The sequence below is a fragment of the Panthera leo genome, chromosome A2 (assembly GCF_018350215.1).
Source record: "Panthera leo isolate Ple1 chromosome A2, P.leo_Ple1_pat1.1, whole genome shotgun sequence".
Lineage (NCBI taxonomy): Eukaryota > Metazoa > Chordata > Mammalia > Carnivora > Felidae > Panthera > Panthera leo.
The window spans coordinates 118,222,834-118,238,133 of NC_056680.1; the positions used below are offsets into that span (position 1 = coordinate 118,222,834).

General features: G+C 35.4%; 1 protein-coding gene across 3 annotated transcripts in view; it reads left to right on the plus strand.

Annotated features, from left to right (window-relative positions):
* The window catches only part of TAX1BP1 (Tax1 binding protein 1), a 90,918-nt gene that overhangs the window by 21,032 nt on the left and 54,586 nt on the right, over positions 1-15,300 (plus strand). For all 3 annotated transcript variants that reach the window (XM_042920852.1, XM_042920861.1, XM_042920869.1), the window contains exons 3-5: positions 2,082-2,184; positions 6,579-6,766; positions 10,101-10,259. In XM_042920852.1, the coding sequence (XP_042776786.1) occupies positions 2,082-2,184; positions 6,579-6,766; positions 10,101-10,259 (450 nt within the window). The remainder of the gene's footprint in view (positions 1-2,081; positions 2,185-6,578; positions 6,767-10,100; positions 10,260-15,300) is intronic.

Sequence of the window (15,300 nt, forward strand, 5' to 3'; positions counted from 1 at the left end):
CATCTACATTGAAAATCTTTTGTTTAGTGTAGCCACCTTCATTAAATATCTTAGCTATGTCTTCTGGATAACTTATTATAGCTTCTACATTAACATTTGCTGCTTTGCTTTGTGCTTTATATTATGGAGACATTTCTTTCCTTAAATCTCCTGACCCAACTTTTGCTAGTTTTTTCCTGCACTTTCCTTACTTCTCTCAGCCTTAATGGAATTGAAGATAGGATAGGGCCTTGCTCTAGATTAGGCTTTGGCTTGAGATAGTGTTGTGGTGGTGTTTGATCTTCTATCCAGACCACTAAAACTTTCTCCATATGAGCAATTAGGCTGTTTGGCTTTCTTACCATTCATGTGTTCACTGGAGTAGTACTTTTTTTTTTTTTTTTTTTTTTTTTTTTTTTTAACATTCATTTTTGAGAGAGAGAGAGAGAGAGAGAGAGAGCGAGCATGAGTGGGGGAGGGGCAGAGAGAGAGGGAGACAGAATCCAAAGCAGGCTTCAGGCTCCGAGCTGTCAGCACAGGGCCCCATGGGGGCTCAAACTCAAGGAGTGGGAGATCATGACCTGAGCTGAAGTCGGATGTTCAACTGACTGAGCCACCCAGGTGCCCCTGGAGTAGTAGTTTTATGTCCTTCAAGAACTTTCCTTTGCATTCCTTTTTTTTTTTTTTTTTTTTTTTTAATGTTTTATTTTTGAGAGAGAGCAAGCATGAGCAGGGGAGGGGCAGAGAGAGAAAGAGAGAGAGAGAGAGAGAGGGAGGGAGGGGGGGAGACAGGGAGACAGAGGGTCAAAGTGGGCTCTGTACTGATAGCAGTGAGCCCGATGCAGGGCTTGAACTCACGAACCCTCAGATCACGACTGCGTTGGACTCTCAATGCATTGAGCCACCTAGCCACTTCTCCTTTGCATTCCTAATTGGGCTCTTTGGTGCAAGACACATAGCTTTTGGCTTGTCTTGGCTTTTGACATACTTCCGTGCTAAGCTGAATCACTTCTTTGATTTTAAGAGTGAGATATGCAACTTTTACTTTCACTTGAACACTTAAAGGCCACTGTAGGTTTATTAAATGGCCTGATTTCAGTATCGTGTCTCAGGGAATAGGGAAGTCTGAGGAGAGGGAGAGAGTAATGGGCCAGTTAGTGGAGCAGTCAGAACATACATATTAAGTTCATTATTTTATATGGGTGTGGTTCATGACACTCCAAAATAATTATAACATTGAAGACCACTGCTTACAGATCACCATAATAAATACAATAGTAATGAAAAAGTTTGAAATATTGTGAGAATTACCAAAAATGTGATAGTTATGAAGCGACAAATGCTGTTGGAAAGATGGTGCTGATAGACTTGTTTGATTCAGTTATCCCAAACCTTCACTTTGTAAAAACAACAGCTACAACAAAAAAACCCAAATGTAGTATTTGTGAAGCACAGTAGAATGAATTATGTGTGTACTTGTTTTAAACATCTCTAATACTCAGTATTTAACACTGTACAGTTTGTCTAGAAAATATAGACTGATACATGTAACATAGACATTTTGTAAGTTGAAGATGTTTTAGATATAGGTGGGACATAGGTTTTCTATATGTGTATATTAATGTCTGGGCAATACATGCCTTTTTACAAAATTTACCAATTGGCTGCAGGTAAGACTTGATATGAGAGATTAGTGAAGTTTTAGTTACCACGTTAATGGGGAGAAGGAAATCTAAACACACTGAAATTTGAGATCTAAAATAGTAAGTTTTAAAAACTTAATGTATAGTGAAGTTATAGAGAGAAACATGAGTTGTTACATTTGATCATGTGCATACTAAGATTTTCCTTGAGAAATTGGGTATCAAATTGTATTTTTAATACATAATAGAAACTGGACTGTTCCATTTATATAGATCTTTATAACACTATGTTATAGCTTAATAAAAATCATAAAAATTTGACAGGCTTGTTAAAATACCCAATAATTTGTAAACATAGCGACCCATGTTTTAATTTTAGGATGCAGTAAAAGACAATATGCTATATCACTCTAGTATTAAACTACTTATAATCTCTGTGTTCTTATTATTTTCCTTTAGGTTGGATGGAGTACTGCTCGTGATTATTACACATTTTTATGGTCTCCTATGCCTGAACATTACATAGAAGGATCAACAGTTAATTGTGTATTAGCATTTCAAGGTAAGAACCGAAAACTGCAGAACTTGATGAAATTAAATGTTTTAATTTAATTTTTATGCCATTAAAAATGTTGTTCTCCATTGTAATGGTCTACTTAGGCATGTCCAACATACCAAAGTTGAATTAATTAGTGTCTTTGTTTAGCAAAAGTCATAAGAATATAAATATGAGTGTAGGATACATATTTTATCTAGGCATTTAAAAGGATTTTTATTTTTGCTTGGGGCACCTGGGTGGCTCAGTCGGTTAAGTGTCAGACTTCGGCTCAGGTCTTGATCTTGTAGTTTGTACTGCACATTGGGCTCGCTGCTGTCAGTGCAGAGCCTGCTTCGGATCCTGTGTGCCCCTCTCTCTGCCGCTCCTGCTTGTGCTCTCTCAAATATAAACATTTGTTTTTAAAGTTTTTTTGCTTATTTTTCATTGAAGAGTGAGTTTCTTTCCAGAGCCCAATGTGGGGCTCGATCTCACAAACTGAGATCATGACCTGAGCCGAAAACAAGAGTTGAATGCTCAAAGTTCAGTCATTTTTAATGTGATTAATTTTCTTCAGTTAACTTAATGAATTTGTTACAGTGACTAATGATTTCACTGGTAGTTTACCATGAAGTTAAAAGGCAGTAAATAAAGAGAAAAGTATCCAGTTAGTTAAGAGCATTTTCATGGGAGCTAAGCATAAATGCAGTTGTTTTCCAAGCTTTTAAAAATTCATCAGGTGAAATATTACTTTGAAATTCAGAAATAAAAGCTTCTGCCTGCCTAAAACTCATTTGTTATATAAAGTCAAGATAGTCATGAAAAACTTAGTCATAGAGTATTAGAGCTAGAAGAGATTTTAAGCACAATCCAAAATGACCTTGCTCATTTTGTGAATGAGTCATGAGAATCTTGAAATGCAAAACTCAAAACAACTAACACAAATATATAAATGTAATTCTTTGCCCAAATGAACTCTTGTTGTAATTCAACTGATTGCTTTCCTATTTTCTTTTCAATGTTATTAACCTAATGAGAGATTTTTCTAGATAGCTTTAAATTGCAGCTCTGAATAACTACATCTGGTATCTCAAACAACATTTGAACCATTTCTTAGTGGATTACTTTTGTGTGATTTATCAGACCTTGAGTATCTAGTTTGTAGAATTTTTAAGTTTATTTATTTTGAGAGAGACAGACACAGCGTGGGTGGTGGAGAGGGAGAGAAAACTTTGAACAGGTCCATGCCTTTTTTTTTAATGTTTATTTTGAGAGAGAGAGAGACAGTATGTGCATGCACATGTGCACAAGTGGGGGAAGGGGCAGAGACAGAGAGAGAATTCCAAGCAGGCTCCATGTTGCCAGCAGAGAGCCTGATTTGGGGCTTGATCATTCGAACCATGAGATCATGACCTGAGCCAAAACCGAGAGTCGGACGCCTAACCGACTGAGCCATCTAGGTGCCTCTGGTTGATAGAATTTCTAATGTCACGATACTAGAGCCGATTAGTCAGACTATATAGATTTTTTCCATTTAAACTTTTTATGTAAGTCTCTTGGCCATTTGCAAAGTTACTCAGCCATGGCTTAATAAATTTGGTTGTATATACTAGGAGGGTGGGGTTTTTAAAAGCTTTTAAAAATATATTGCTAGAGCTACCCTTATATTACTCTTTTTAAACTATATATTTTGAAATAATTTTGGATGTAAAGTTGCAAAAATAGTACACAGAATTTCTGTATACCCATTGTCCAGCTTCCGTTAATGTTAACATCTTACATAGTACATTTATTTAAAAAATTAGGAATTTAACATTGGTGCACTGCTAGTGACTAAAGTATAAACCTTATTTAAATTTTATTGTTTCCAGTAGTGTTCTTTTTTCTGTTCCTGGATCCGATCCAGAATTCCACATTACATTTAATTGTCCTATCTTCTTATCTCCTCCAATCTGTGACAGTTCCTCATTCTGTCCTCTTTCATGACTTTTACAATCTTATTTTTTATTTTATTAAAACTTTTTTTTTTAAGAAAAAAAATTTTTTTTTAAACGTTTATTTATTTTTGAGACAGAGACAGAGCATGAATGGGGGAGGGTCAGAGAGAGGGAGACACAAAATCTGAAACAGGCTCCAGGCTCTGAGCTGTCAGCACAGAGCCCGACGCGGGGCTTGAACTCACGGACCGCGAGATCACGCCCTGAGCCGAAGTCGGACACTTAACTGACTGAGCCACCCAGGCGCCCCACATTTTTTAAGTTTTTTAAAATTTATTTTGAGATAGTGTGCACAAGTGGGGGAGGGGAGAGAGAGAATCCCAAGTAAGCTCCGCACTGTCAGTGCAGAGCCTAATGTGGAGCTGGAACTCATGAACCGTGAGATCCTGACCTGAGCTAAAATCAATAGTAGGACACTGAACTGACGGAGCCACCCAGGCACTTCTGTGTGGTGGTGTTTTTTCATGATTAGATTAACGGTATACATTTTTAGGAAGAATATCGTACAAGTGCTGTTTTATAGTCACTCTTCAGTGCGTTGTATCAGGGAGTACTTGATGTTCCTCTCTCATTCCTGGTGATGTTAATCTTTTTTTTAATTAAAAAAAAAGAATTTTTTTTTAAAAACGTTTATTCATTTTAGAGAGAGAGAGGGAGACTCAGAATCTGAAGCAGGCTCCAGGCTCTGAGCTGTCAGCACACAGCCTGATGCGGACTCAAACTCACGAGCCTTGAGATCATGAGCTGAAGTTGGATGATTAACTGACTGAGCCACCCAGGTGGCCCTGGTGTTGTTAATCTTGATCACTTGGTATCTGCTGGGTTTCTCTACTGTAAAGTTAGTATTTTTCCTTTTGTAATTAATGAATACTATGGGGGAGTTAGTTTGAGACTAAGGAAATACCTTGTTTTTCCTCAAATTTTCACCCTCTAATTTTAGTATCTATCAGTAAGATCTTGCCTATAACAATTAAAAAAAATTTTCTTTTTCATGTGCGTTTATGTTTTTGAGAGAGAGAGAGTGAGAGTGAGTGTGTTCAAGCAGGGGAGGGGCAGAGAGAGAATTTTCAAGCAGACTCTGCGCTGTCAGCTGAGACAGCCGGATGCAGGGCTCGAACCCACAAACCGTGAGACCATGACATGAGCTGGAACCAAGAGTCTGGCACTTAACCAACTGAGCCACCCAGGAGTCCCTAGCTTGCAACAATTTTTATTGTTGTGTTTCACTAATGGTGCTTTTCTGTGCTCATTCCTTGGACATTTACTAGTTGGAATTACTATGTTGAGTAGTTGTCTCTTTCCCCATAAGCTCATAGGTATTTATTTTTTTCTATGGAATAAAATCTAATACTATCCTTTTTTGTTGTGCAAATTATTCTAGCTTTCTTTGGCCATTGGGAGCTCCATCAGGTGGGCTCCTGTGTTTTTTGACATTCCCTCCACCCCCTGCCACTTTGAATTTTTTGGGGGGAACTTCTTTTTTGCAAGCACCACAAGTTGTCCCAGGCTTTTCTTGTATTTTCTCTGATCCTCTCTCTTTTTGCTTAGGAAGAAAGTTAAATATTTTTTAAAGAAGGAAATCAAGTGAAGTAGATATAATAATGAGGTTGAAAATTTCAAGTTATGAAAGAATAGATGTAGTGGTTACAAATTTCTGGGTAGTTATGAATATTCAAGATAAGGTGAATGTATTGATCTTTGTGTAGTCATTTCACCACCACTGAATGCTTCCTTATAAAGTCATTGTGGGGGATGCTAGAATTTTTATATATATTATATATTTGCCCTCAGTATTTCTGAGTTCTTGATAGGATATAAAGCAAGGTAATTGAAAGTACTATGGAGTGTGGTAGGTATGTATGTATGTATTTTAACTGTAAAAAATACTGGGAGCTTTGGAGAAGAAGAGGTGAAGTTTAATTTTGAGCAGGGATAATCCAGCAAATCTTAAAAGGGGGTAACAGTTGAGACGAAGGAAGAAGGAACAAATATCAAACATATTCATCAGATAATGGGCTAGATGGTGTAAATACATTACAGATTGTAATTCTGAGGTAGATGGCTTCATAGCTGTTTTACAGATAAGAAACTGGGGCTCAGGGAGGTTGAGTTACAATGGCTAGTAGTACAGCTGAATAAAGCTGTGTGATTCCAAAGGTTATTTTTTATTCTGCAAAAGTGGACTTCATCTTCCTTTCTTTTATACAATTCATGTACAGCACATTCCTTCCGCTCAATATCTTTCTTTTCATGGAATGAATGTCAAATTTGAGGGAAGATTTCTTTATATGATATATTCCCACCCGCAACCTAAACAGGGTCAGGAATGAGCAGAGATGGCAAGGTGTGTTAAATGGGGGGAAAAAAACCCCGTTAATTTCATAATAGGAAAGTTAATCAATTTTTTTATTAATTTTCTTTTAGGATATTACCTTCCAAATGATGATGGAGAATTTTATCAGTTCTGTTATGTTACCCATAAGGGTGAAATTCGTGGAGCAAGTACACCTTTCCAGTTTCGGGCTTCGTCTCCAGTTGAAGAGTTACTTACTATGGAAGATGAAGGAAATTCTGACATGTTGGTGGTGACCACAAAAGCTGGTCTTCTTGAGGTTAGTACCAACAGTGAGCTAGTGATTTATAGATAATTTAAGAACAGGGCTCATGTTGGCATTTAAAGAATTTAAAAGAATAACCTGAAAATCAAATGGTTTTTAACTAAAATAATAAACTTAGAGTGTTGTTTTTGGAATACTTTAAAAATCTTCCTGTCAGCTATTGATTTCACTGTGGAAGGGTGAATCAGGGAATATCCCTGTCTCTTAGTTTAGGTTGAGCATTTTTAGAATGATTTCCGTGTTCATTTTATCAAGTAAATAGCCTGGATTAACCATAATTTAAAGAGAGAAGGTGAAAGCCTTCTTACATTCTTTTAATTGACTATTTGGGAGTCATCGCATTGGCTCTAATAGAAATTTACTGTGCAGATGGTCTAATGTCTTACGTCTTAAATTTTAGTAATTATTGAAGGAGAAAATAGAACAACATTCTTATTTTAAGATATTTTTCAGTATCTTTAAAATCTAAGAAACTAGAATGTTACATTTGAATTTCTGAAAAACAGCTTATTTAGTTTGTTCGCTATGTATTTTTGGTTAATTTACATTCATGTTTCATCCAGCAGGTCATTGCTTTTTCTTTATAGTCAGGTGGATTTTTAAAGTTTATTTATTTTGAGAGAGAGAGAAAGACCACATGAGGGAGGGGGAAGAAAGAGAATCTGAAGCAGGCTCTGACCTGTCAGCGCAGCGTCTGACATGGGGCTCGAACCCACAAATTGTGAGATCATGAGCTGAACTGAAACCAAGAGTCAGTCGCTTAACCAACTGAGCCACCCGAGTGCCCCAGATGGATATTTTTTATATGTAAATATTTTATGCCTTTGATTTTATTTTATTGATTTTATATCCTTATCTTCAAAAATTGAGGCTAGAGAAAAAACACAACAGGTCATAGATACAATACTTTCATTAGAGAGTCAAACTGAAGGAACCATTTTTTATTGTGAATTCTTCATATCTTCCCTTTCCCTTCCAGAAATTCCTTTCTTATCTTAAATAAAGAAATGTAACTTTTATAGGGTGACTGAAACATTTTGTGGTGACAGCCGCCTGATGATCAAGGTTTTTAGCCTGATATTTGAATGCTAGTCAAAGATGCTGAAACAAGCCCAGCTCTTAAAAAGAATGCAGTTAGTGTTTATATTGCAGCTTTTTGAATACTTGTTAGACCACCCTGATTTCAGGATGTCCAGCAGAAAAACAGACATTCAGGCATCGGTGTCTCTCTTATGTTCCTTCTCTAAGTTAATTGGGATGTCGCACAATTTATTCCACTTCTTCCTACTCATAAGGGGTACTTGATAAAGAAAATTGAAATTTATGTCTCTTAAATGCTGAGATAAAATATTTTTATATCTGACCCAATTTTTTTGATAAATATTTTAAATTTCCACATTCATCAAAATCTTTAATGGTTTTATCTAAAACTACACAAAAATAGTACAAATATATGAGATATTATTTGTGGCACTGTTGACATTGAAGGGTTATGTCTTGTGTTAATTTAACAGGTGAACCTTGATTGAGTTTTCGATTTTTTTAAAAAATAGGTCATAGTTATATATCTTCCATTATTCCCAAAATATCTATCTATTGGATGTTATAAAATTATTAATTTTCTTATTTATGATAGTGGTAGTTGAAAAGGAGACTGTCTTTAGGAGATGCTTGCTCTGAGTACTTAGGGGTGAAATGTCTGCAATTTCAAATGGTTGTAACAAAAAACAAAAACATAAGCAAGTGATAAAGGGAGATGGAGTTAAACATGGTGAAATATTAATAATCAGTGAATTTAGGTGATGGGTGTCAGTTATAAAATTTTCACTATTTTGTGTGCTTGGAAGATTTCAGATACAAAATTGGAGGCAGGAATTAGACTTGTATACATTTTTATCTAATTTGAATTCCTTTTTAAAATTTCTATTTAACATTCAGTAAACTCTTCAAAAAGTATATGCCAGTTAAGTGTATCACTGGGAAAATTGGTTCTTTCATAATGTTTCTGTTGCACCATGTCAAGATATGTTTTCACTTTTAAGCTGCCAGAAAATTTAGAGCCAAAAATTGGTTTTCAGAATATAAGGTATAAAGGAAGTTTAGTGAATACATAAACTTTTCTTTTTTGAGGGCATTTGATGGCTGTTATTTTCATTTGGTCTGATGGAAGAGGTAGAAGGGTCATTCTAAAAATTTGCTGCTCTTCCAACTTTCACAAGACCCATTTTAGAGTTTAATCAGTTTGATTCCGTGACCCTGGAGAAACAATTTAGTGTACCAGGAGAAAACTTTATTTTAGCTAAATGTATGATGCCTCCTTTGCAAAATTTTCCCTCTGAGTCTTCATTATTCCCATTTGAATCAAAGACTGTTGTAAGAGAAAAGTTAACTATTTTATTTACTACTATTTTAGGTCCTTTAATTAGTAATTTTAGAACATTGGAGGTTTTGCTGAATTGAGTTACTGTTAGTGTGCCCCCCAAAATCAATTATGTAATTTATTGTTACAATCTGCATTTTTGTCCTAAAATTTGCAGTTTTTTAAAGTTTGTTTTAATTTAGCTAAATAGAGCAGCTGTTATTCCTTAGTACCAAAAGTTTTAAGAGTAATGCCATAGGTGATGGTCTTCTATAACACACAAGGGAGTTCTTAGTACATTCGAAGATCTCTCCTAGCTTTACATTTAAGAAGAGTTATGAAATATATATGATTTCACTCATGTAGAATTTGAGAAACTCAACAGATGAACATAGAGGAAGGGAAGGAAAAATAAGATAAAAACAGAGGGAGGTAAACCATAAAGAGACACTTAAATACAGAGAACAAACTGAGGGTTGCTGGTTAGGGGGGTGGGTGGGTTAAATGGGTGATGGGCATTAAGGAGGGCACCTTTTGGGGGATGAGCACTGTGTGTCATATATAAGAGATGAATCACTGGGTTCTACTAAAGCTAAGACTGTACTGTATGTTAACTAACTTGAATTTAAATTAAAAAAAAGTGGTATACATTTTCTTCTTGATAAATACTCAAGAAAAACCCAGAATTAAGTCACTTGGAAAACTTAATATGCCCTATTTTTGGTACTAATTTGAAAATTGATTAGCAGGCAACTTCATAATAAAGTTTATTGATTTTATACCTTTTAATGTTTCCTTTTTTGCCCAAAGAAGGTTTAAATTTGATTTGAGTTTTTATTTACATGTATGATTCATGAAGTAAATCGTATGTAAAAGTTCTTTTTGTGCATTTCTTTACTATTTTTTTGAGATGGAAAACTAATCACATTTTAGGATTATAAAAAATCAATGTGAGTTTTTGTTTTATAGTTGAAAATTGAGAAAACCATGAAAGAAAAAGAAGAACTATTAAAGTTAATTGCTGTCCTGGAAAAAGATACAACACAGCTTCGAGAACAAGTTGGAAGAATGGAAAGAGAGCTTAACCATGAGAAAGAGAGATGTGACCAGCTGCAAGCAGAGCATAAGGTTAGTTGTGTTTTATGTCACTGTTTGGAGTTGATAGTATATTGCTTGAAACTCCACTTTTTCAAGAACTTAAACCAGTTAAAGTGAATAAAAACTACCTGTTTAAAAAAAAAAAAAAACAAACCCAGCATTTAGATACATACTTAGAGGAGAATAGGTCTGTTCCTGTCAGTTTTCTTCCACAGCTTCTTTTATGTTATAAATGTTTAAAATACTGTTAGCTTTTTTTGGTACCAGACTTGACGAGGTGGTTCCTGACAACTGTTTTTTTGTTTTTTAAGTTTATTCATTTATTATTTCTGAGAGAGCACACAAGCAGGGAAGGGACAGAGAGAGAGAGGGAGACACAGAATCTGAAGCAGGCTCCGGGATCTGAGCTGTCAGCACAGAGTGCCCATGTGGGGCTCAAACTCATGAACTTGAGATCATGACCTGAGCTGCAGTTGGTTACCGACTGAGCGACCCAGGCACCCCACTGTGTTTTTTGTTTTTTTTTTTAATGTTTATTTTGACAGAGAAAGAGAGCATGTGAGTAGGGAGAGGGGGAGAGAGAATCCCCAGGCTCAGTGTAGAGCTTGACGTGGGGTTCAGTCCCACCTGCATGGGGTTGCAACCTGAACTGAGATCAAGAGTTGGATGCTTAACCAACTGAGCCACCCAGGTGCCCCAACTGACAACTGTTTCTATATGATTTATATCTAATTGTAAAATAATTGATCAGTATTTGGTGGGGGAGGGTGGTTGGAAATAGAATTAGGAGTGATAAATGCTGATTAAGGGGAGAATAGAACAAAATAGTTAAAGTTACTTTTCCAAAAAGTGGAATTCAATGAAATAAAATGTAGTATTCGGCAAAATTTTGAAATCTTTGATGTGAGCAATGCTATAAATTATCCTAAAAAAAAAAAACAACACATAATTAAAATTGGCACAATATCTTGAGGTAAGAAAAAGAAGTATAAGTATAAAACAGTGTAGTTTCATTAGAGATGCAAATGGATTTAATTTAGGGTGACTCAGTTGTGCTCAGCTGAGCATCTGACTCTTGATTTCAGCTCAGGTCACGATCTCAAGGTTCGTGAGTTCGAGCCTCACATCGGGCTCTGTGCTGACAGTGTGTGGAGCCTGCTTGGAATTCTCTCTCTCCCCTCTCTGCTCGCTCTTTGTCTTTCTGTCTCTCAAAATAAACATTAAAAAAAAATGATATAACTTAATAGTTGAAAATAAAAAGCAATCACCTGGTCATTGACCTGTTATTTTCATAAGGAAAGTAATTGGTTAGTTTTTCAAACACAGATTGCGATGATACATATCACAGCCTCACAACTGGTTGGATATTCTTATGTCTTTTGACATGATTGACCCTAAAGATGGGATGTGTTCCATTCTCTTGTCCAACAAGGCCTAGAGCAGTTAATTATTACTTGAACCACCGGTACAATGATTTTCAATAATTTTTATACTCCAGTAGAGTAGTTGTAAATTGCACACCTGAACAGAGATGATACAGAAATAGGGCTTAAATTCTGAAAAACTTTCTCTTGACTTGTAGTTGTTTGAAGAGTGTTCTTTTGAGTTAGAGGGTGACCTGTCAAACAATGTGTACAATTCTAACTCTTCCTTTAGACATCTGTAATGTCTCTGTTATTACCATTTGCCTTTTTAGTTTAAAATAAGCAGTTATTCCCCTAATTTTACTATTAGTATCTTGCAGTAAAAGCAGGTATACCGAATTAAAATATGATAAAATACCAAATGTGCCTACCTTGATTGTTAGGACATTTCAGCTCAATTATGTATTCAGTTATTTTAACTCCCTGGCTGTTTTGTATAGTTCTTATTCTTTTCTCTCTATTCTTTACATGTTTATTTCGTTTGTGCCTGGGTTTGTCGGTTTTCCAAAGTGGAATGCCAATCTTTTTTTCTTTCACTCAATTACAACAAATTAGAGGGGTGGAAGTGAGATAGAAGATGATATTCATGACAATGGCCCATCACAGCATGTACTTGGCCCATAAGATCAAAAATGCCCTGAAATGTGGCCTTTGAGGTTTCAAATCTGATCAACTTGAAATCCAAGGGAAGAATGGATGATTGGAAGAATAGGAATGGTGGAATGGTAGGCTTTGAATTGTGTGAGATTATTCATGTGCATCAGGTCGTGCCTCTGGTTCAGTGGAGTATTAGCTGAGAGTTAATGCTGTCCACATGACGAGGGTTAAGCGCTACAGATAAGACTATTATAAGAGAGCTTATTCTGACATACTTAGATTGAGAAAGTGGTAGATTGAGGGCGGGGGATTAATGAAGCAAAATAAAATTTGTAGGAGATTGTGGCTCTTGTATCCAGAAGAGGTCTTCAGAAGTTTTTATGGCAACTCATAAGTCTTGATGACAGACACTAATCTTGGAGGGGACTTCTTCCCTGCTACTATTCTTGTGTTGGTATTGTACTCTGGGAAGATGAAACAGGTAGAAGTGATATATATATTTTTTTAATGGTATTCTATACTATGAAAATGGTAATTAAAAAAAGGACCTAGAACAGTGTTTGTTACATAAATAGATTCTCACTACATGTAGCTATTATTTTACTAGTTTTCATAATGATGATCTAGAGAAAGAACCAAAATGTGAATAAAATCTAAATATGAAATCCATGCCATTTTCCTCAGATTCTAGAAATGATACTTATATAATGTTGAAAAAAATTTCTTAGTCATATGTTGGCAATTGCCTGTTTATTTCTGGGGATGAAATAATGGGCTTGCAGGGAAAAATAGTTCCTTTTCTTTTCTAATCACGGGGCTTTTTAATGAATTTTTTTTTTTTTTTCACCTCCGGAATCAGTCTTCCTCTAATCAGGCAGGCCTGCTGGGCAGCTAGAAGTCGCTTGTCGCTTGCCTTAGTTGGGTGGCTTATAAAATCCATGACATTTCTTGGCACTTGTCTTAAGTCTCTTTTGTGGTGTGAATTCTAAAAAACAATCTTGATGCTTGTTAAGAATTGTCTTCTAAATGTTTTCTCTTTGAGGTCCTGGGTGTATGTACTGCTGAGTATCTGAAGGGCTGTTATGATGTATCATCTACAATTTCACTTAAAATTTTAGAATGGACAGTGTGGAACAGAATGATCTGTAGTACCCTTCAGTTTCTTCATGATAGAAAAAATTGTTTTCCTTGTTTTATAAAATAAGATTAGCTTGTTAGCCATTCAATACCTGACAAATACTGAGTTAAATGTTTATAAAGTAAAAACTTTCATCTTTTATAAATATTGACTTTTTTCATTATAAAATGCCAATAGTAACACTCCTATTTTGTAAATTAAAAGAATTGGATGTGTTAAGGTTATCAAAAACAGATTGGCTTAAATGTTATGTTTAATTATGTTTTAGATTATTTTGTGTAATTGGCTGCTTAAAGGAATAAATTAGGATTACAAAGTAGATTAAAACTGAAACCAACTAACATCTATAAATAATTATAAAATACATATTATATTTCACCTGTATTTTAATGTGATCTGTATATGTTCTGTCATTCATGGGTACCCTAGATTTAAAAAGTAATTATTTTCATAATTAAGGATAATTTTACATTCATTTCTAATTCACCTCTAAGTGTAGATTTTTCTCTCCTATAATAGGCTAATTAATAAAAATAAGTCATTATACTTAATGCAAGCCAGGTGCAGTTCCGAGTGTTTACTTATGTTAACTCATTTAATCCTATAAGGTGGGCATTGTTACGTAGGAACTTTACAAAGATAGCACAGAGGTGTTACTTAACCTGCCTAAGATTGAACAGTTTGTAAAGTGGTAGAGGCAGGCTGTGTGGCTCCTTCTAGTACTCTTAATGACGGTCTATACTTTTGCCTGAAAGGACTAAAGATTTGAGCTTATCTAATTGATCTTTTTTTAAAACAGCTTTATTGAAATGTGATTTATAACTGGCATACCATAAAGTCCAACACTTTACAATAGACAGTTCAGTGGTTTTTATTACATGTATAGAATTATGCAGTCATTTCCATAACCTAATTTTAGCACACTTTCATCACCCCAGAAGAAACCTGTACCTGTTGGTGGTCATTCTCTATTTCCTTTCCCTTCAGTCCCAGGCAACCACTAAACTAAATTTCTTTTTCTGTGGATTTGTGTATTTTGGGCATTGCATACAAATGGAATCATGTGTAGCCTTTTGTGACTGGTTTCTTTCACTTAGCATAATGTTTTCAAGGCCCATCCATAGTATAATAATTATCAGTACTTTATTTCATTTTATTGTCAAGTAATATTCCATCGTATTGATTAGTCTTTTTTTACCCTAACTTTACATTTTTTAGACTTACATAAAAATGAGCAGTTTTGGGACGCCTGGGTGGCTCAGTCAGTTAAGCAGCCGACTTTGGCTGAGGTCATGATCTGGTGGTTCACAAGTTCAAGCCCTGTGTCGGGCTCTGTGCTGAAAGCTCAGAGCCTGGAGTCTGCCTCAGAGTCTCTCTTTCTTTCTCAGCCCCTCCCCTGCTTACGCATGTATGTGCTCTTTCTCTCACAAATAAATGAAAAAACATTTTAAAAAATTAAAAAAATGAATAGTTTGTAGGTATATTCATTGTGTATTTGAAAATTAGAAGATTAAAAACTGAGGCTCAGGAAACCAAATGATAATAATGAGTCTTGTTTTTCAAATAGGACTAAAACAAACTATGGCTTTAAGTTTTGTAGTTTTCTTTTGGAGCCTAAACTATGAATTGAGTTTTTTTAATAAGATACATTTTTTTTTTTAATGTTTATTTTTGAAAGAGAGAGAGGAAGACACAGAATCTGAAGCAAGCTCTAGGCCCTGAGCTGTCAGCACAGAGCCATGCGGGGCTCGAACCCATGAACTGTGAGATCATGACCTGAGCTGAAGTCGAACACTTAATTGACTGAGTCACCCAGGCACCCCACCATAAAATATATTCTTAACTTGAATGTTGATAATAATAAGATGTACTTCAGTGTATTTTTTGGTATGATTTTTAAAATAATTGTGGA